The 20144-nt window shown below is 43.5% G+C and overlaps 1 protein-coding gene across 3 annotated transcripts in view; it reads left to right on the forward strand.

Moving 5' to 3' along the window:
* The first annotated feature begins 855 nt into the window (after positions 1-855).
* The window catches only part of NLRP3 (NLR family pyrin domain containing 3), a 42321-nt gene continuing 23032 nt past the window's right edge, over positions 856-20144 (forward strand). For 2 of the 3 annotated variants that reach the window (XM_010997884.3, XM_010997883.3), the window contains exons 1-7: positions 1272-2866; positions 3239-3658; positions 6611-6715; positions 7257-9036; positions 12966-13133; positions 15514-15684; positions 16752-16922. In XM_010997884.3, coding sequence (XP_010996186.2) covers positions 3382-3658; positions 6611-6715; positions 7257-9036; positions 12966-13133; positions 15514-15684; positions 16752-16922 — 2672 coding nt within the window. In that variant the 5' untranslated portion in view covers positions 1272-2866; positions 3239-3381. Of the gene's footprint in view, positions 1058-1271; positions 2867-3238; positions 3659-6610; positions 6716-7256; positions 9037-12965; positions 13134-15513; positions 15685-16751; positions 16923-20144 lie in introns of those variants that run through there. The other variant, XM_064484535.1, reaches the window with a different exon arrangement.

Consider the following 20144-nt stretch of genomic DNA (forward strand, 5'->3'; position numbering starts at 1 on the left):
TGTTCATTGTGGCATTATTCACAGCAGCCAAGATGTGGAAACGACGTAAGTGTCCATAAATAGAGGAATGGAAAAAGACAACCAAAGTGTCCCTCCACAGATGAATGGATAAAGAAGATGTGGTATATATGCACAGTGGAATGTTATTCAGCCACCAGAAAGATGGAAATCCTGCCATTTGCAACAGCATGGCTGGACTTTGATGACATTATGCAAAGTGAAATAAATCAGACAGGAAAGACATACGGAATGGAGTCACTCATACGTAGTATCAAAAAATCAGATCTGTAGAAACAGAGAGTAGAATGGAAGTTGTCAGGAGCCAGGGAGAGGCAGAAGGGGGGTGCTAGTCAGAGGGTACAGTTTCTGTCATGCGAGATGACTAAGTCCCAGAGACCTGCTTACAGCATAGAACCTACGGTTAATAATACTGTACCGTGTACTTAATAAAAGGGTGGATCTTATGTTATGTGTTCTCATCACACACACAAAATAATAATCATAATCGTAATAGGTGGGGAGACACTTCGTGAGGTGATAAGTGCGCTTAAGGTCTAGATGGTGGTGATGGCTTCACAGGTATAGACTTACCCCAATAAAATGGTTAAAAAAATAACAAGCGATTGTTGTGCTATCTGCTGACTGCCTTCCTGTGATGGCTTAAAAGTGCATAGGATCTGCGGTTTGATGCCAGGCCATGCCCTTGATTCTCTAACCTCCAAAGGGCTCCTCCATCCCTCACCTCTCCTTGTTGTCACAGCTCTCACGTGGCTGCTGTCAGAGTCAGAGGGAACATCCACCGAGCAGCAATTTCCTCTCATTCTTCACCCCAGTGGCCACTGAGGAGAGGCCAGATCTCTGTGGCTACAGCCAGGCTCAGCACTGAGAACTTGTTTGGAAAATCCAGCGATGTGAGTAACCGTTAGTCTCTGCCTTTGCCTGTGATGCAAGCGTGCTCACTCCAGACTGAGGCCACATCCTTCCTGCCCCTGCTGGGCTGTGACTGCTATAAATGCATCTAGTTTCCTTTCTGGCTGTTCCTGAGGCTGGCATCTGGGTGAGTCCAGCTCTGTGGAGTGGGGTGGCTGAAAGGCCAGGGGAAGAACGGGGAGAGTGTGCCAAGGGCCAGGACTTGACTGGGGACTTCTTCTGCCAGCCTTCAAGTCTGTTCTTCAACAATGTTTCTCGAATGTTCTTTTATGTTTACCAGTATTTGGGTGCTATGTGTGCAAATGCATGTGTGTGTATGTGGGGGTGGGGGTGGTGGGTGAGGACGGGAACCGCAATCGCAATCGCAGCTTACGCCCACGGCTCAACAATTGGCCAAGCATTCCCCCAGGGAGTGTTTAAATGGGATGCATACTAGAAAGTGAGCATCTTTAGAAACCAAGGAACAGAGGAGGTAAAGGTCAGAGCGAAGTGCGCTGAGGTAAGAGATAGGGGAGCACAGAGGAGAGGCAGAGTCCTGGTATGGATGGGAAGGTTGATGGAGTAGGACCTGGGAGGGTCTGCAGAGCTGGGGAGTCCCTGGAGTTCCCCCTCCCCTCCCATCACCTGCTAAATACATAAGGGGATAGATTTGGGGGCGGGGGCGGGGTGCATGAGGCCAGGAGTGAAGAGGCAAGAATGGAGATGGAAGGAGAGAGGAGCATGACTGAGATGTCATGAACATGAAACTGCGGTCTTTATAAATTCCAGCTTGGAGATTCCTGCAGCTTCAGGGGCCTTCCCGCTTCCTTTAGCATCACTTACGGCTTTGGGCTGATGTCTTGCTTTACAAATTCAGTGATATGAAGGGATCAATCCGAAACAAAGCCAGCGCATTCCTCCATCCAAAATCTAGGAGATGTGTATGATCAAAAGACGTATAGCGTCGGATTTATAGTCTTTGCGGAACTCGAAGTCTAGTGAGGAAACCTGAGTGGGTGAACACTGTAACAGAAGACTGCCCATGTTAGATCCTGGGAAAGGGCTGCTTTTTAACCACCTATTTTATTGTCTTTATTTCTCCTCCTGTCTGTCTGAGATACCTACTTATATGGCAGAAGAAATGGTCTCACACATTTTCAGGCGGAGAAAAGTGCAATATTAGGGGCATGGCTCAGGAATCAGTGACCCTGGTCTAAATCCTGGCTTTGCTCCTTCCTGTGTCACTCAGCCTGAGACTCAGTCTCTACCTCCACAAAACGGTGCTAAAAATACAAAGCACCTCATCCGGCTTGGTGTGGGCTAGATGACAAAAGGTATCAGTGTGGCACCTTGCCCATGAGAAGCCCACAATAAATGTGAGTGCTAATATCAATTTTGATTGTGAATTTTGCAAAGAGACATTAAAGAAATGTGTCTGTCATTCTCCCTTAAGCATCTCAACACCATCTCATTTCAGTTTTCATCAGTCCATGGACTGATAAAGGGCTGTTGCAGACCATCCCCTCCTCGGCATGTTTCTCTCTCCTTGTCTGTCTCTAGTTGCTCTTGTTATCACCATAATTACTCATTTCCTGGCCCATTTCTTCTTTTGTCCCTCATTCATCTGTCCTCGGGTCAAAACAGAAACGAGAAACCAGAGTCTTTCAGTTGGAAGGAATGCGAAAAACATCTTTGCCACTCTGGCATTTTATAGATGAGGAAACTGAAGTTGAGGGATAGTGAGGAGCTTGTCCAAGGTCGTGTATACATAGCCAGTAATCACTGGGACCAAAGTTCTCTTGGCAATTGGTCAAGCTGGCATCATGAGGTGGTTGAAGGCGCCCATTGCGTTAACGTGATTGTTTTGGGGGTTTAATTATTATTTCTCTCCAAAGAGACAGCTTTCTTCCATGGCTCAGGACGCACTCTTGGGTCGAGCCAATAGGAAAACCTTCTGGTAAGTATATGGTTCACTTTTCAAAACTAAAGAGGGCAACTTGTTATATAGCCTGGTGATACTTTTCTGGGTTTTTGATAGTTTAGTTCTCTCTGAGAGTGGACTTCTAAAAAAATATGTGTAGAGAGGTCATTAATAGTAAAATATACTTGTATGAGAAATTTCCTTTTTGGTGTGCACACTTTTTTTTTCTGCTCACTTTTAAATTTATTCAGATCTCTGTTCAGATGTCATTTTTGTTTTTATTTTTTGTTCTTGACTTTTTATTGAAGTATAGTCAGTTACAATGTGTCAGTTTCTGGTGCACAGCATTAATGTTTCAGTCACACATACATATACATCTATTCGTTTTCATATTCTTTTTCATTATAGGTTCTTACAAGATATTGCGTACAATTCCCTGTGCCATACAGGGTGCACTTTTAAAAAGACTTCTTACGCATATGCTGTTTTCACCACCTGACTTCCCAGCGTGGACCTATGCTCAGGGACTCTGACCAGGGCTGCATCCAAGCATGGCAAGCATCCGCTGCAAGCTGGCTCGTTACCTGGAGGACCTGGAAGATGTAGACTTTAAGAAATTCAAGATGTACTTAGAAGACTATCCTCCTCAGAAGGGCTACGTCTCACTTCCTCGGGGTCACACAGAGAAAGCAGACCATGTGGATCTAGCCACTCTGATGATCGACTTCAACGGGGAAGAAAAGGCGTGGGCCATGGCCACATGGATTTTTGCTGCAATCAACAGGAGAGACCTTTACGAGAAGGCTAAGAGGGAGGAGCCAGAATGGGGTGAGTGGAAGGAAGACAAGTATTTTTTTTTTAATTGTAATAAAATACAAGTAATATAAAATTTGCTATTGACTGTTTTTAAGTATATGATTCAGTAGTATTAAGCACATTCACATTGTTGTGCAATCTCCAGAACTCTTTTTGATATTGCAAAACTCTGTACCCATTAAACAAGAATTACTCATTCTGCCCTCCCCTCAGCCCCTGGCAACCACCACTTTATGTTACTATGAATTTGACTATTCCAGTATTTTTTAAAAAAATATTGGGGGGGTAATTAGGTTTATTTATTTATTTTTAACTTATTTATTTATTTTTTTAACGGAGGTGCTGGGGATTGAACCCAGGACCTTGTACATGCTAAGCATGTGCTCTACTACTGAGCTATACCCTCCCCATTATTTCGGTACCTTTTATGAGTGGAATCATACAGCATTTGTCTTTTTGTGTCTGTTATTTCACCTAGCATAAACATCCTTAAGCTTCATCCGTGTTGCCACCTTTTTTTTTTTTTTTTTTGCCAATAATTTTTATTCAATTGTGGAAGCCTAAGGTAAAAAGCGTAGGCAACAAACTTTACCAATCAATAAAAAGCCATTCTGCCAATCCACTGGTAACATGCTAGACAGAGTTGGAAAACATTCTACTGAAAGCAAAATATTTAGAGAAAATAGACATCCATACAAAATTATAAAATGCTTGCAATTAAAACAAAGGCACCTCCAGGAAGGCACAAGCTTTTCACTCGTAAAGCCAGTGAAAGCCCTAAAAAACTTACATGGACACTGAAACACACAGAAATGTACAATGTGTGTACACGGTGCCCCCAAGCCACGTGAAGTCGGTTTTATAGACATAAGTCTTCTTCTGTTTTCTAACGAATTGTTATGTTTACCGTTTTTATTTCCAACTTTGTATTGTCTACACTGGCATATCTAAAGTCACTTTAAATGTATCTATAGTGCCAAAAAAAAAAAAAAAAGAATCAGCAAGTCAGGTCAGGAGATGCAACATGAGTGTAACAAGGGAGAGAAAAATAATATGGGGGCAGGAGGCAGGGGTGTGTACACCAGTGGGATGTTTTCAACAAGCCGTGTGTAATAACACAATTATAACTGTGTCAGTGCTTACATACGTAAATAACCAAATTAAACTGTAATCATCACAGTTGCAGAAGTAGTTTGCTGAGCAGTTTTTGTGGGTTTTGTTTATTCCTCACCAGAACCCCAGGAGGCCTGCACTTTTCCGAATGCACTATCAATTTCATTACACTGAGGGAAATTAGCCCGACACAAAAGGACAAATACTTTATGCTTCCATTTATAAGAGGCACCTAGGAGAGTCAAAGTCATAGAGACAGAAAGTGGGGGTTGCCAGGGGCCCTAGGGAACGGGGAACAGGGAGTTGTTGTTTACTGGGTATAGAGTTTCAGTTTTACAGGATGAAAAAGAATTCCAGAGATGGTTGCACGACCATGTGAAGTGAGCCTGGAAGAGGTGCTGGTTGTCTGTGGCTCTGTTCTAGTCAGAGCCCAGGCTGGGATTCAGTGCCAAGTGTGTCTTTGGCGGAAGCCTGGCTCTTAGCCACTATGCCGTTTGGCTTCCACGTCTGCATTTTGGGAGGGAAGAATTCTAACTAGGGGTAGAAGTATTTTGTGTTTTGTGTGTGTGTGTAGGGGGTCAGTGGCTAAGGTTAGGTTTTAGGTAAGAATTAAGGTTTGATCTTGGTGTGAGTTAATGTTTAGATTTGGTTTTGTGGTTTTGTGTGTGTTGGGTTAATAGCATTTGCACTCAGAATAGGCAGACAAGACACCGATCAGGAATCCTTTATGTAGCGCTTGGGTTCCTGCCCACCGAAAGGCGTCTGTCCCATCTATTTCCCCTGGTACCTGGCTCTTGTTCTGCTGTGTCTAGTTTCTCCCGTAGGACACCTCTTTGGGATGTGTTATTTAGCGATTGTTTAGATTGTGATTGTCAACTGTGGATGCACGTTGGAGCTTTTAGGATATAATGGTGCCTGAACGGAGAGGGTATAGCTCAGTGGTAGAGTGCCTGCTTTGACGCATGAGGCCCTGGGTTCAATCCCCAGTAACTCCATTAAAAATAAATAATAAATAAATAAGAAAATAAAGCTAATTACCTCCCTCACCCCCTCCCCAAAATATAATGGTGCCTGGGCTCCACCTCAGAGAACTGAAAAAGGATCACCGTGGGTGGAGTCCTGGAATCAGTTTTTTTTTTAATTTTATTTTATTGAGTTATAGTCATTTTACAAGGTTGTGTCAAATTCCAGTGTAGAGCACAATTTTTCAGTTATACGTGAACATACATATATTCATTGTAGCATTCTTTTTCACCGTGAGCTGCCACAAGATCTTGTATGTATTTCCCTGTGCTGTACAGTATAATCTTGTGTATTTATTCTACACATTTTTAAAGCTTTCTAGGTGAATCTAAAGTCAGCCGGGATTTTGAATACTGAGTTAGACATAAGCCAGGTTGGTTATTCTTACTCTTGAAGACTCAGAATGTGGGGAAGATGAATTCCAGGCCTTTGGGGTCAAAGAAGGATGATCCTGCTGGCCTTTGGCCATCCTGGGGATATTGGAGAGTGGGGCGCTGGCCTCAAAACCGGAGTACCAGGGAGGGAGTCTGCCAAAGTCAAGTAAGGCTAAAAGAAAACTTGCCTGCCTCACATATTTGCCGTTTAATTTCCAGGCCTGGGAGGCAGATTCTGTGGCTGGGTACAGTGCGGACACAATGCTATTGCTCTGACGTCAGGAGTACAGGAATGCCCCCAAAGGGACATCGACTGAGCTGTGCTTTGGTTTGGGAGATGTTCAGGGCAGGTGACTTTGACTGGTGCCAGGTGTCAGATACTAGCTCTCAATTACATCACCTTAATCAGGAGTCCTGGTTTTTGACACTGTGTTTTCCTTCCTTTTATTCTCAGACAATGCCAATGTTTCTGTGATATGCCGGGAAGAAAGCCTTGAAGAGGAGTGGATGGGTTTACTCGGATTCCTTTCCAGAATCTCTGTTTGTAAAAAAAAGAAAGGTAAGCCGGTGGGAGGGGTGAGGGTGGGGCAGGTAGCACTTCCAATTGGGTTTGGAGACCTGGTTCGGTAAGTACTCGAAGCTGGAAAGCTGGATAGCTTGGTGATCCTAACATGTTCCTGCTCCCTGGGGTGCAAAGTCCTGTCTCAGGAAATCCACTTTAGCTGAAGGGATATAGATGAATGTTTGCACAGCTCCTGGCAGTCCCAGAACCAAGGGGAGGCAATCGAGCGTTTCTGGTTTTGAAAGACATGAGCTGCAGACTAACGGAGTAAGACTGAATAGAAAAGGATTATCTGGCCAGGCGCAGTGCATATAGCTCTTTGCTGTTCTTCTGCTGAACCGTGCATAGGAGGATTTTGACATCCTGGATTTTCTGGGTCCGTCCATACCCAAGCTAGTGGAGAGAAATGGCATCTCATCTCCCGTTTCTCAATTCCAGTGACCGCTCCTTACCGACCCACGGGTCCCTGCTGATAGCTCATCGCTGGGTGGATGTGCTCAGGCTTCTTCCAAAGTCTAACTTTCTGTCTCTGCTGCAGATTACTGTAAGAAGTACAGGAATCACGTGCGAAGCAGATTTCAGTGCATCAAAGACAGGAACGCCCGTCTGGGTGAGAGCGTGAACCTCAACAAGCGTTTCACCCGGCTGCGTCTCATCAAGGAGCATCGGAGCCAGCAGGAGAGGGAGCACGAACTCCTGGCCATTGGGAGGACCTCGGCCAAGATGCGGGATGGACCTGTGAGCTCCATGAACTTGGAGACGCTGTTTGATCCCGAGGACCAACACTCTGATCCTGTGCACACGGTGGTATTCCAGGGAGCAGCGGGCATCGGGAAGACAATCCTGGCCAGGAAGATCATGCTGGACTGGGCCTCAGGGAAGCTTTACCAGGACAGATTTGACTACTTGTTTTACATCCACTGCCGGGAGGTGAGCCTCGGGACCCAGAGGAGCCTGGGGGACCTGATCGCCAGCTGCTGCCCTGACCCATACCCACCCATAGGCAAGATCGTGAGCAAGCCTTCCCGGATCCTCTTCCTCATGGACGGCTTCGATGAGCTGCAAGGTGCCTTTGACGAGCACACGGAGGCCCTCTGCACGAACTGGAAGAAGGTGGAGCGGGGAGACATTCTCCTGAGCAGCCTCATTAGAAAAAGACTGCTCCCCGAAGCCTCCCTGCTCATCACCACGAGACCGGTGGCCCTGGAGAAACTTCAGCACTTGCTGGGCCGGGCTCGCCATGTGGAGATCCTGGGTTTCTCAGAGGCCAAGAGGAAAGAATATTTCTTTAAGTATTTCTCAGACGAGCAGCAAGCCAGGGAAGCCTTCCGGCTGATTCAGGAGAATGAGATCCTCTTCACCATGTGCTTTATTCCCCTGGTCTGCTGGATTGTGTGCACTGGGCTGAAACAGCAGATGGACAGTGGCAAGAGTCTTGCTCGGACGTCCAAGACCACCACTGCCGTCTATATATTCTTCCTCTCCAGTCTGTTGCAATCTCAAGGAGGGAGCCAGGAGCACCAGGTCTCCGCCAACCTCCGGGGTCTCTGCTCGTTGGCTGCAGATGGCATCTGGAACCAGAAAATCCTATTTGAGGAGTGTGATCTCAGGAATCACGGCCTGCAGAAGGCAGATATGTCTGCTTTCCTGAGGATGAACCTATTCCAAAAGGAAGTGGACTGTGAGAAATTCTACAGCTTCAACCACATGACTTTCCAGGAGTTCTTTGCTGCCATGTACTACCTGCTCGAGGAGGAGGATCAGGGGGAGAGGAGGAACACACCGCGGAGCTGTTCCAAGCTTCCCACCCGGGATGTGACCGTCCTTCTTGAAAACTATGGCAAATTTGAAAAGGGGTATCTGATTTTCGTTGTCCGTTTCCTCTTTGGTCTTGTAAACCAGGAGAGAACGTCCTACCTGGAGAAAAAACTGAGTTGCAAGATCTCTCAGAAAATCAGGCTGGAGCTGCTGAAATGGATCGAGGCGAAAGCCACGGCCAAGAAGCTACAAGCTGAGCCCAGCCAGCTGGAACTGTTCTACTGTTTGTATGAGATGCAGGAGGAGGACTTTCTGCAAAGGGCCATGGTCCATTTCCCCCAAATTGAGATCAACCTCTCCACCAGAATGGACCACGTGGTTTCTTCTTTTTGCATTGAGAACTGTCGCCATGTGGAATCACTTTCCCTGAGGTTGCTCCATAACTCACCCAAGGAGGAGGAGGAGGAAGAGGAGGAGGAGAAAGGGGAGGAGGAAGGGGTTCAATACTCTGAAGTGGACCACTGTGTCCCCTCCGAGCCCCCTGTTGCGTATTCTCAGCGGTAAGGTGACAGGAGATGTCTTCTTTCTAGCCACCTTCCCTTGGCACCTGCTCCCTCTCCCCTCTTCTCAGCTGTCTCGTAAATGCAGTTGCCACAGCTACATAATAATGCCACCCCCTCCCATTTCTACCAGACACCTTCATTGGCAGATAGGGGACTAGTAGGGGAAGGGTAGGTGGACAAATGGCTTGAGAAAAAACTCAAGGAACCAATGAGCAAATGTTTGGTGGATGTGAATTTAGCACCAGGTATTATGTGGGGAAAAGAACTGCGTAAAAATGCCAACTCAGATCGCTTGCAATTTACTTGGGGCTTTCGTGCATAATTGCCTGTCAGTACCTAAGGGGCAAAACAGCCCCAGTGACTCTGCCCAGGAACACAGAGGACAGAGGGCTCTTAGCGTTGGATGCTGGCGGTGGGGGAGGGTCTCGGAGGAGTGAAATTTGAGCCTGCCTTGAAGACTTGATAGGATGTGGGTGAGTGGAGGAGAAGGTAAAGGGATTTTGGCAGTGCAATCTGGTATGAAGTCATCAGTGTGGTCTGAGAAAGAGTATTCATGTTGGGGAAGATGGGGAGGGAATGTGGCTTCCCTGGAACAACCAATGAGGGGAAGTTGAGGGACATGGGGCTGGAAAGGAGAGAGTGCTCCGAGGCCCCCACCTTGTGTTTGCAACCAGGCATTCACCAACAGCCACCCCCTTCAGGCTCTGTTCATCCACCTGCTAGGGAGTTGGAAGCCAATTTGCTGTGGCTGTACAGTGAAGTGGCTGAGTTCCCTGACTTCTAAGTCCCTGCACGGAAACTGTCATAGCTACAGTGGCTACGGGGAGGTGGCGGCCCTGTGAATGCTTGGGGTTTTTTGTTTTTTTTTTTTTAATTGAAGTATAGTCAGTTTACAATGTTGTGTCAGTCTCTGGTGTACAGCAAAAAGGTTCAGTCATACATATACATACATATATTCATTTTCATATTCTTTTTCATTAAAGGTTATTATGAGATATTGAATATAGCTCCCTGTGCTATCCAGTATGAACTTGTTGTTTATCTATTTTATATATGGTAGTTAGTATCTGCAAATTTCAAACTCCCAATTTATCCCTTCCCACCCCCTTTCCCCTCTGGTAACTATAAATTTGTTTTCTATGTCTGTGAGTCTGTTTCTGTTTTGTAAATAAGATCATTTGTGTCCTTTTTTTTCCTTTTTAGAGTCTATATGTAAGTGATATCATATGGTATTGTTCTTTCTCTTTCTGGCTTACTTCATTTAGAATGACAATCTTCAGGTCCATCTATGTTGCTGCAAATGACATTATTTCATTCTTTTTTATGGCTGAGTAGCATTCCGTTGTATAAATATACCACAACTTCTTTATCCAGTCCTCTGTTGATGGACATTTAGGTTGCCTCCACGTATTAGCTATTGTAAATAGTGCTGCTATGAACATTGGGATGCATGTATCTTTTCGAATTAGAGTTACTTCCAGATATAAGCCCAGGAGGGGGATTGCTGGATCATGGCAAACCTATTTTTAGTTTTTAAAGTAATCTCCATACTGTCCTCCAAAGTGGCTGCACCAATTTACATTCCCACCAGCAGTGTAGGAGGGCTCCCTTTTCTCCACAGCCTCTCCAGCATTTATTGTTTGTAGACCTTTTTAGTGATGACCAGTCTGACTGGTGTGAGGTGACACCTCATTGTAGTTTTGATTTGGAATGCTTGGGTTTAACCTCTATAGAAGACACTCACCATGGGACAAAATTAAGGAGAAAGGCAGCTCACCTTTCTACTGGCAGCAGTAAGTCACAGCTCTCTCTTTGCCTTGGCACCATTAACAGGATGGCCTTTCTATTTATTGTTGGTTCATCAAGGACGGCCTGCTGGGGCTTCACTGGTAGCTAAGACCCAGGTCCTGCTCACAGTGACTTAACAGCTGGGTTGTGGGGACAGTCAGGAGACAAGGGCAGGTGGTAGAGGGGATGGGCTTTGGTGAGAACACTTGTGGGGTGCATCTGAGGCGCAGGGGGAGACTTTGACCAGTCGGATCCTTGAAGGATGGGGCACCAGAGGGCCAAGTGTTGGCAGCCCAGACGGAGGGAACAGTGGGTTCAAAGGGTGGGAGCTGGGAAAGCAGGTGCCATTGACAATGACAGATAGTTCAAAATAGCTGTAAAGAAGATGGGAGAGGGGGAGAAAGAGAGAGAGAGAGACGGAGTGAGAGAAGAAGACCGGCTTACCAGAGCTCTAAAATTAAGGCTGAGAAAGCAAGACACTTAACCAAGACCACACAGCTGTGAGGAAGGCCGGCAGAGACTCAGACTCAAACTCCTGATGGGAAGCCTGACACCTGTCTTGCTAGATGACAGCTCCCTTCTTCTGAGGGCAGGAGCTTGCTTTGTGTGTTTTAGAACCGTCTAAGGACCAGCAGCGTGGGCTTCTACCCTGTGCCTGTGAGAAGTGCAGGATTGCAGGCCTGATCCTAGGATCTATTAAGTCAGAATCTGCATTTTAATAAGAGCTGCATGTTGGAACCACCTGGAAGTCTTAAAAATATCAGTGTACTTGGTCCCACCTCAGAGATACTGACTTTATTCCTATGGTGTGGCCTGGCCTAGGGATTTTTGAGAGCACTGCTCACATTATGTGCCAGTACGAGCACTAGCCTCTGGGCCACTCGGCAGAGTGTGCAGGGCCATGGGCAGGGCAGCTGACGGATGAGGGAGGGAGGAGAAGGATGCCAGAGGGAGGGGCCAGAGGGTGCTCACTAAAGTCCTTGGCTCTTTCTTAACTTTTTTATTTTAAATTTTATTTGTTTATCGAGGTATAGTTTATGTACAATATTATTTAAGTTTCAGGTGTACAACATAGTGAGCCACAATTTTTAAAGGTTATATTCCGTTTATAGTTATTATAAAATGTTGGTTATATTTTCTGTGCTGTACCATATATTCTTTTTTCCCCCCAATTTTTCTTCAGTGCAACCAGAAGAATTTTGACTAGCTTATCTCTGTGAGCTTTCTTTTTTTTTTTTTTTTTAATTGATGTACAGTTGATTTATAATGTGGTAGTTTCTGGTGTACAGCATAGTGATTCAGTTATACATATATATATATACTTTTTCATTATAGTTTATTACAAGATATTGACTACAGTTCACTGTGCTAAACAGTAGGACCTTGTTGTTTATCTATTTTGTATATAGTCGTTTGTATATACTGATCCCAAACTCCTAATTTATCCCTCCCCCTGCCCTTTCCCCTTTGATAACCATAAGTTTGTTTCCTATGTCTGTGAGTCTGTTTCTGTTCTGTATGTAAGTTCATTTGTATCATCTTTTAGATTCCATACATAGGTGATATCATATGATATTTGTCTTTCTCTGTGTACCATATATTCTTGTAGCTTATTTATTTTACACATAGTAGTCTGTACCTCTTAAACCCCTACCTTTCTCTTGCCCCGCCCACCTTCTTGCTTCTCACTGGTAACTGCCAGTTCTCTATATCTGTCTGTTTCTTTTTTGTTATATTCACTAGTTGTATGTTTTAGATTCTGCATATAAGTGATATCATACAGTATTTCTTTCACTTATTTCACTCAGTGTAACACCCTCCAAGTCCATCTATGTTGTTGCAAATGATAAAATTGTATTATTTTGTATGGCTGAGTAATATTCCATTGGGTGTGTGTTTATTGCATCTTAATCTATTCACCACAGGCTCTTTCTTTCCCAAGGTGCGCAGAACGGTCTTGCCAAGGCTCCTCTGAACTTTTTCATTCCTCAACGGACAATCTTTGATTCTGTGACTCATTTCTTAAATCCTGGGAGGCCTCTGAACTGGTGTCAGCCACTCCTGGCCCCTGGCTTCAGTTTGCTATTCTTAGAGATTGACTTTGTCTTCTCTCCTTCTTCCTTCCTTCTGATTTCTAGGTTGGTGAACTATCTCACTTCCAGCTTTTGCAGGGGCATCTTCTCAGTTCTGAGCAATAACTGGAACCTCACTGAATTAAACCTCAGTGGCAATAATCTGGGAGACCCAGGGATGAAGGTGTTATGTGAAACACTCCAGCAACCTACCTGCAACATTCGCAGACTGTGGTAAGAAACCACGTGTATGTGTGTGTGTGTGTGAGAGAGAGAGAGAAAGAGACAGAGAGGGAGCAGAACCAGATTAGTGGTTTATTAGTTGTCTGATGCTGCCATAACAAAGTACCAGACACTGGGAGCCTTAAACAACAGAAATTAATCTTCTCATAGTCCTGGAGACTGGAAGTCTGAGATGAAGTTGCCAGCAGGGTTGGTTTCTCCTGAGGCCTCTCTGCTTGGCTTGTAGGTGACTTGTCCTCTCCCTGTGTCTTCACATGGTCTTTGTGTGAGTGTCTGATTCCCTCATCTCTCAAGGACACCAGTTACATCAGATTAGGGTCTGCCTCAATGACCCGACTTTAACTTGATTACCTCTTTAACGCCCTATCTCCAAATATAGTCCACATTTGAGGTCCTAGGGGTTGAGACTTCAACATGAAATTTTCTGGGGGATACAATTCAGTCCATAACAAGTGAGAAGGCAAAAATAGATTGGAAGCCAGGAGTTTGGGAAGTTTCAGATGGGGAAGGATAAAGGGGAACTGAAAAGAAGTCATTTGCTGGTGGTATGAAAGGGCATGACTTTTAGGAGCTTTTATTTCTTCATCAGCCACGCTCATAGCTGAGATTGAAGCGCTTCATCATAGAAGCGCCACCTGAGCTGGAACCCATCAAAATATTTTGTGTAGGTTAACTTGTCACAGGGAGTCTCCTGTCGCTTTACTAATAAAATGCTTGCTCTGAGCCCACACTGTGGATCAGACTCACATGCCTTGAGTTGAGCACATAGTTGCATGAGCCATCCCTTCAGCCCTCTTGCATCATGAACCTGCACTTTTGATGAGCTCCGTAGCCAGCGTTGAAGCCCACCACTCCAGGATGTTTTCATACCTTCCTCTCTTGCTCGTCATAACCACCGCATCACAGATCTTACAAATTTTACTTACTGTACAAGCCATTGCCCACTTTTCCCCATCCTCACTCCACCAGCCCAGGTCCAACGACCACCATTATTTGCCTGGATTCTGCAGTGACCTCCAAGACTATCAATTTCTCATGACAGGATTCCTGTTTGTCTTGCAGTTGTCACTATACTGTCTGGACAATCTTCTTACCATGCGTTAGTGCTCAGAAATACATATTGAATGAATCTGGGCTGTTTGGTCTCCCTGCGTCCACTTTGCCACCCATCAGTCATTCTCTGGACAGAAGACAGAGGGTTATTTAGAAAATTATACTTCAACTATGCCATTTCATTACTTAAGTGCTTTTTATTTAATGGCCCCATTTTATTTATTTACTTATTCTGTGGGGGAGGTCATTACGTCTATTTATTTATTATTAGGGTTTTTTTTAATGGAGGCACTGGGGATTGAACCCACGACCTCATGCGTGCTAAGCATGCGCGCTACCACTTGAGCTATACCCTCCCCCTATTTGCTCTTTTGATAAACTGTAAAATCTTCTTCTTGTCTTCAGGGGTCTGGCTAGTTTTGACACCCAATCTGCCTCTCCACCTTCATCCCATGCCACTCTACCCATCTCCCTTGTGGGTGCGCCCCTGTGTGATTCCCGAAAGTGAGACACAAACAGGGAGACACGGATGAGAATGAGGTGTTTTGCAGATAAAGATCCAGTTATCCATTTCCTTCTGGTTGGTGTGGAAATGGGGGCAGAAAAGGTGATCCAACAAGTGCTAAGACATTTGAACTATTAGCCTGGAAATGAGCTGGAATATTAGTCTTGCTCCTCTGATAGGGACTAATTGTTGGTGGTAGTGACAGCGAGTGTGTGTGTGTGTGTGTGTGTGTGTGTGTGTGTGTGTGTGTGTAAAACAAATCAAGAACCAGACCTTGTTTGCTCCTTCAGTCTGGATTGAGGGCTGGGGTTCAACCATCAAACAGAGTGGGGAGGGTAGAGCTCAGTGGTAGAGCACATGCTTAGCGTGCACAAGGTCCTGGGTTCAATCCCCAGTACCTCCATTAAAAAAATAAACCGAATTACCTCCCCCTCCCCCTTAAAAAACCCACGGTGCTTATTTTTTTTTTTTTTTAATCATCAAACAGAACAGCAGGACAAGGTTGGCCAAGGGAAGAGGTAGATAGAAACAACCCTAGAGAGGACATTTGAGAGCTGACCTTTATTTACAGAGGGATCTCCCCAACTGACCTCAGACTGTGAGCCAGCGAACCTGAGAACTAACTTCCTGCTATGTCTTGAACTGTAGTCTTGAAAGATGATGGCTTCATGAAGACTTAGCTATAACTTTCTCTTTGCAACCTGGGAACGCAAGCGCCCCTGTCTGTGCTGAAAACGAGCACGGACCAGAAGGCAGGGACAGAAAAGCAGAGCCCACGTTCTGACGTTTTCCGTTTCTGTGCTTGGCGTGAAGGCTGGGGCAGTGCTGCCTTTCCCACCAGTGCTGCTTCAACATCTCCTCAGTGCTGAGCAACAACCAGAAGCTGGTGGAGCTGGATCTGAGCCACAACGCCCTGGGAGACTTCGGGATCAGGCTTTTGTGTGTGGGACTCAGGCATCTCTTCTGCAATTTGAAGAAGCTCTGGTGAGTCGGAACTAATTTCCCTTCAGAAGCATGAGCTGTGGCTTCAGTGAGTCCCCGATGGGTTAGAATTTTAGTGTGAGAATGGCCTTGGCTGCTCAGAGGATTCCCTGTGTTTATCTCTGGGTGTTTGTCAATAATTAATTCAGTTAGTGTTTGTTGTGGGAAAAGCCACTTCTGAGCCCTGGAGAAACTTTAATAATGATAATGATGATGATGATGATGATGATGATGATGATAAACAAACCATGCTTGCCTTTAAGGTATTTAGCTGAGAAAATGAAACCAATGTATTGCATTGCTTTAGAAGAGTTTTGGGACTTCATGGCAAGGCCTTCGTCCACACTGAATAGGAAAAGTGCTAAGACAATGCAGACACTTCACATTCTATGTAGTTCTTTACTGAATGCTTCTGGGAGATTTGAATTTTGAAGAAGAAAAGAAAGCCCTTGAAAATAGTGGGGCTGATTCACACCCATTAGGGTGCCTATTATTAAAAAAAAGCAAAGCAAGACAGGACTTTATACTCAGTAAAAAAAAAAAACAATGCAAATATTGTATATGATTCCACTTACATGCAGTACTTAGAATGGGCGAATTCAAAGAGACAGGAGATAGAATGGTGGTTTCCAGGGGTTCAGGGGAGGGGAACTGGGAGTTATTGTTTACTGGGTACAGAGTCAATTTGGGAAGATGAAAAGAGTTCTGGAGAGGGGTGGTGGTGACAGTTGCACAATAATGTGAATGTACTTAAGTACCACTGAATTGTACACTTACAAATGCTCACAACGGTAAATGTTATGTTATGTTATGCAAATTTCACCACAATCATAATAAGTGTAGGGGTCTAGGAAGATGCTGTAACATCACACATGCTTGGAAGGTGTTTATTTGCTATTACAGCAAACAGAAAAGGAAACAAAACATTAATATAGAGCTTGGATGTCCTCCTCCCATGTGCAGACTAGGCTAGAAGCAGGGGCAGGACAAGTGGCTTCCTTGACTCACAGCAGAGTGGAGAGTGGGGTGAGAGAGGTCTTGTGACATTCTGCCATCTCTGTGTGCGAAAGGTTGGTCAGTTGCCATCTCACATCAGCCTGCTGTGAGGATCTCGCGTCCGTCCTGAGCACCAAACACTCCCTGACCAGACTCTACTTGGGAGAAAATGCCCTGGGAGACTCAGGAGTTGGAATATTATGTGAAAAAGCAAAGAATCCACAGTGTAACCTGCAGAAACTGGGGTAAGTCTTCATAAGTGTGTCAGCAATAAAGCAGCTTACCTTCAGGGATGCGTTATTTGGAAAAGGTGAATGGGGGTTACTTCTAGAAAAAGTTAATCAGATGGAGTCGAGGGAAGAGAGTGGAAGAGGCAATATGTGTAGCTCGGAGCAGTAGATACTAGGTACTGTTAGTAAGGTAGTTACGTCTACGGGACTGGAGATTCTCAGAGCGGAAAGACACCTTAGGAATTGTGCAGTCCTGTTCACCATTGAGCAAAACACTTGCTTCTATGACATTCACAAGGAGAGTCACCTGTTTTACGTGTGAAAACTTCTAAGCATGCTGGTCATCGCTGCACCACCCACAGTTCTTATTTCCATGCGGCACCTTCTTTGATTTCGGGGCACTGGTCCTCGTTCTCGCTCCAGGGTCTGCTGAGAGATGCTGATCTCAGTTTCTTCAGAGACAACACTCATACTCCAGGTCTTCTCATCTTTTGCCTGGATGTCTCTAAATCCTTAACTGGAACATGGCTTAGCACCTTCATCTATTTAGTTACGCTGTCCTCTTTTCCCCCATCCCCACCACCCCATCCTCTGGTAACCAACATTCTACTCTGTTTCTAAGAATTCAGCTTTTTAAAAAAATTCCCCATATAAGTGAGATTATATGATATTTGTCTTTCTTTGTCTGGCTTATATCACTTAACATAATATCCTCTGGGTTTATTCATGTTGTCACAAATGGCAAGGTTTTCTTTTTTAAGGCTGAATAATATTCCATTGTGCATGCGTGCGTGCGTGTGTGTGTGTGTGTGTGTGTATTTTTTTTATGCCACATATTCTCTGCTTCCAAGTGATTAGTGTTGGGATGGTGTATCTTTCTCTATCCCTTTACTTTTATTTTTTTATTTTTAATTTTTTCTACCCCTGTACTTTTAATCTGTATTTTATATTTGAAGTGAGTTTCTTATAAACAACATACAGTTGGCTCTTATTTTTTGTTCATTCTACAATATCTGCCTTTTAATTGGTTCATTTAGACCACTGATGTTCAAACTAGTTATTGACATAGTTGGATTAATATCTCATATTTGCTCCTGTGTTCATTTGTTATACTTGTTCTTTGATTCTATTTTTGTCTTCATCTCTTTGCTGCCTTTTGTGACTTTAACTGGACCTTTTATATAATTCCATTTTGTCTTTTCTTAGCATACACATTATACTTTAAAAAAAAAAACTTTTCTTAGTGGTTGCTCCAGAGTTTGCAATATGTATTTACAACTAATCCAAATCTACTTTCCAATAAACCACTTCACAGTGTGAATACCTTAAAACAAAGTAACCTTAATTTCTCTTTTCTGTCCCTTGTATAATTGCTGTCATTCATTTATAGATAAGCATATAACACACATAAACATAAATAATTGAATACATTGTTTCTATTATTTTGAACACGATGTCATCTGTTTGATCATTTAAGAATAAGAATTTTATGTTCACTTGTTCCTTCTCTGCTCTTCCTTTCTTTATGTACATTTGATGTATATTATTTTCCTTCTCTCTAAAGAATGTTTTTAAAAAACACTTCTTGCAAGGCAGTTTATTGGAAACAAATTCCCTCAGTTTTTGTTTGAGAAAGTCTTTATTTGTCTTTCATTTTTGATGACTAATTTCACAGGGTACAGAATTCTAGGTTTGTTTTTTTTTTCTCTCAACACTAAATATTTTACTCCATTCTCTCCTTCTTTGCATATTTTCTGAGGATAAATCAGTTGTAATTTCTATCTTTGCTCCTTAACAAAATATTTTCCCTCCTCTGGCTTCTTTCAGGATTTCTCCTTTATCTTTGATTTTCTGCATTCTGAAAATTATATGCTTAGCTCTCGAGCTACTTTTTTTTTTTTTTTTTTTTTAGAATTTACTTTGCTTGGTATTCTCTCAGCCTCCTGGATCTGTGGTTTCATGTGTGAAATTAATTTGGGGGAAATTCCTGGTGGTATTTGTTTCCCATAATCCTTCTCTTCTCACTTCTCCTTCAGGTGTTCCATTACGTGTGTGTTGTGTGTACAACAACTTTTATAGTTATTCCACAGTTCTTGGATATTCTGATGGGTTTTTTTTTCAGTCTTTTTGTTTGTTTGTTTACTTTTTGGTTTTGGATGTTTCTACTGAGATATCGTCAAGCTCAGAGATTCTTTTCTCAGCAGTGTCTAGTCTACCAATAATCCCATCAAAGGCAGTCTTCTCTTCTGTTACAGTGTTTCGTTCTGTTTTGTTTTTATCTTTAGAGGTTTTGTTTGTTTGTTTGTTTGTTTCTTGAAATTTCCCTTTCTCTGCTTACATTGCCCATCTGTTCTTCTATCTATTTAATCCATTAGAACTGAAATTTGTAGATACCTACAGGTATCTATCTGTAGAATAGATAAACAAGATTATACTGTACAGCACAGGGAAATATATACAAGATGTTGTGGTAGCTCACGGTGAAAAAGAATGTGACAATGAATATATGTATGTTCATGTATAACTGAAAAATTGTGCTTACACTGGAAATTGACACAACGTTGTAAACTGACTAGAACTCAATAAAATGAAATTAAAAAAAAAAGAACCCTTAGGGTATTAATCATAATTGTTTTAAATTCCTGGTCTGGTAATTTCACTTTCTTCTCATATCTGAATCTGTTTCTGGTGTTTTCTCTGTCTCTTCAAACTATTTTTTGCCTTTCAAAATGTCTTGTAATTTATTCCTGATAGCTGGACGTGATGTACTGGATAAAGGGAACTGTTATAAATAAGACTTCAGTAATGTGTTAATGAAGTGTAGGGAAAGGGGAAGCAGTCTATAATCCTATGATTAGGTCTGCCTTTTAGTGAGTTTATACCTCTGGACTGTAACTTCTCAGCACTTTTCAACTGCTTCTTAGTTTTTTCCTCCCTTATTAGTAGAACAGGATGGCTAGTGTGGGCTGAAGTTGAGTATTTGCCTGCCCTAATATCATTTAGGCTCTAATAATATCCCAGCAGGTTAGGCTTTGGGTAACTACCGTCTCCTGAAGACAAATATTATTAAAACAAACAAAGTACTTCTGGTATACAGGCATATGTCAATTTACTGATCTTTGCTTTATTGTGCTTCACAGATATTGCATTTCTTTTTTTTTAAATTAAAGGTTTGTGGCAACCCTGTGTTGAACAATCTGTTCCCACCATTTTCCAATAGCATTTGCTCACTTCAGT

This window comes from Camelus dromedarius, chromosome 3, assembly GCF_036321535.1.
Source record: "Camelus dromedarius isolate mCamDro1 chromosome 3, mCamDro1.pat, whole genome shotgun sequence".
Lineage (NCBI taxonomy): Eukaryota > Metazoa > Chordata > Mammalia > Artiodactyla > Camelidae > Camelus > Camelus dromedarius.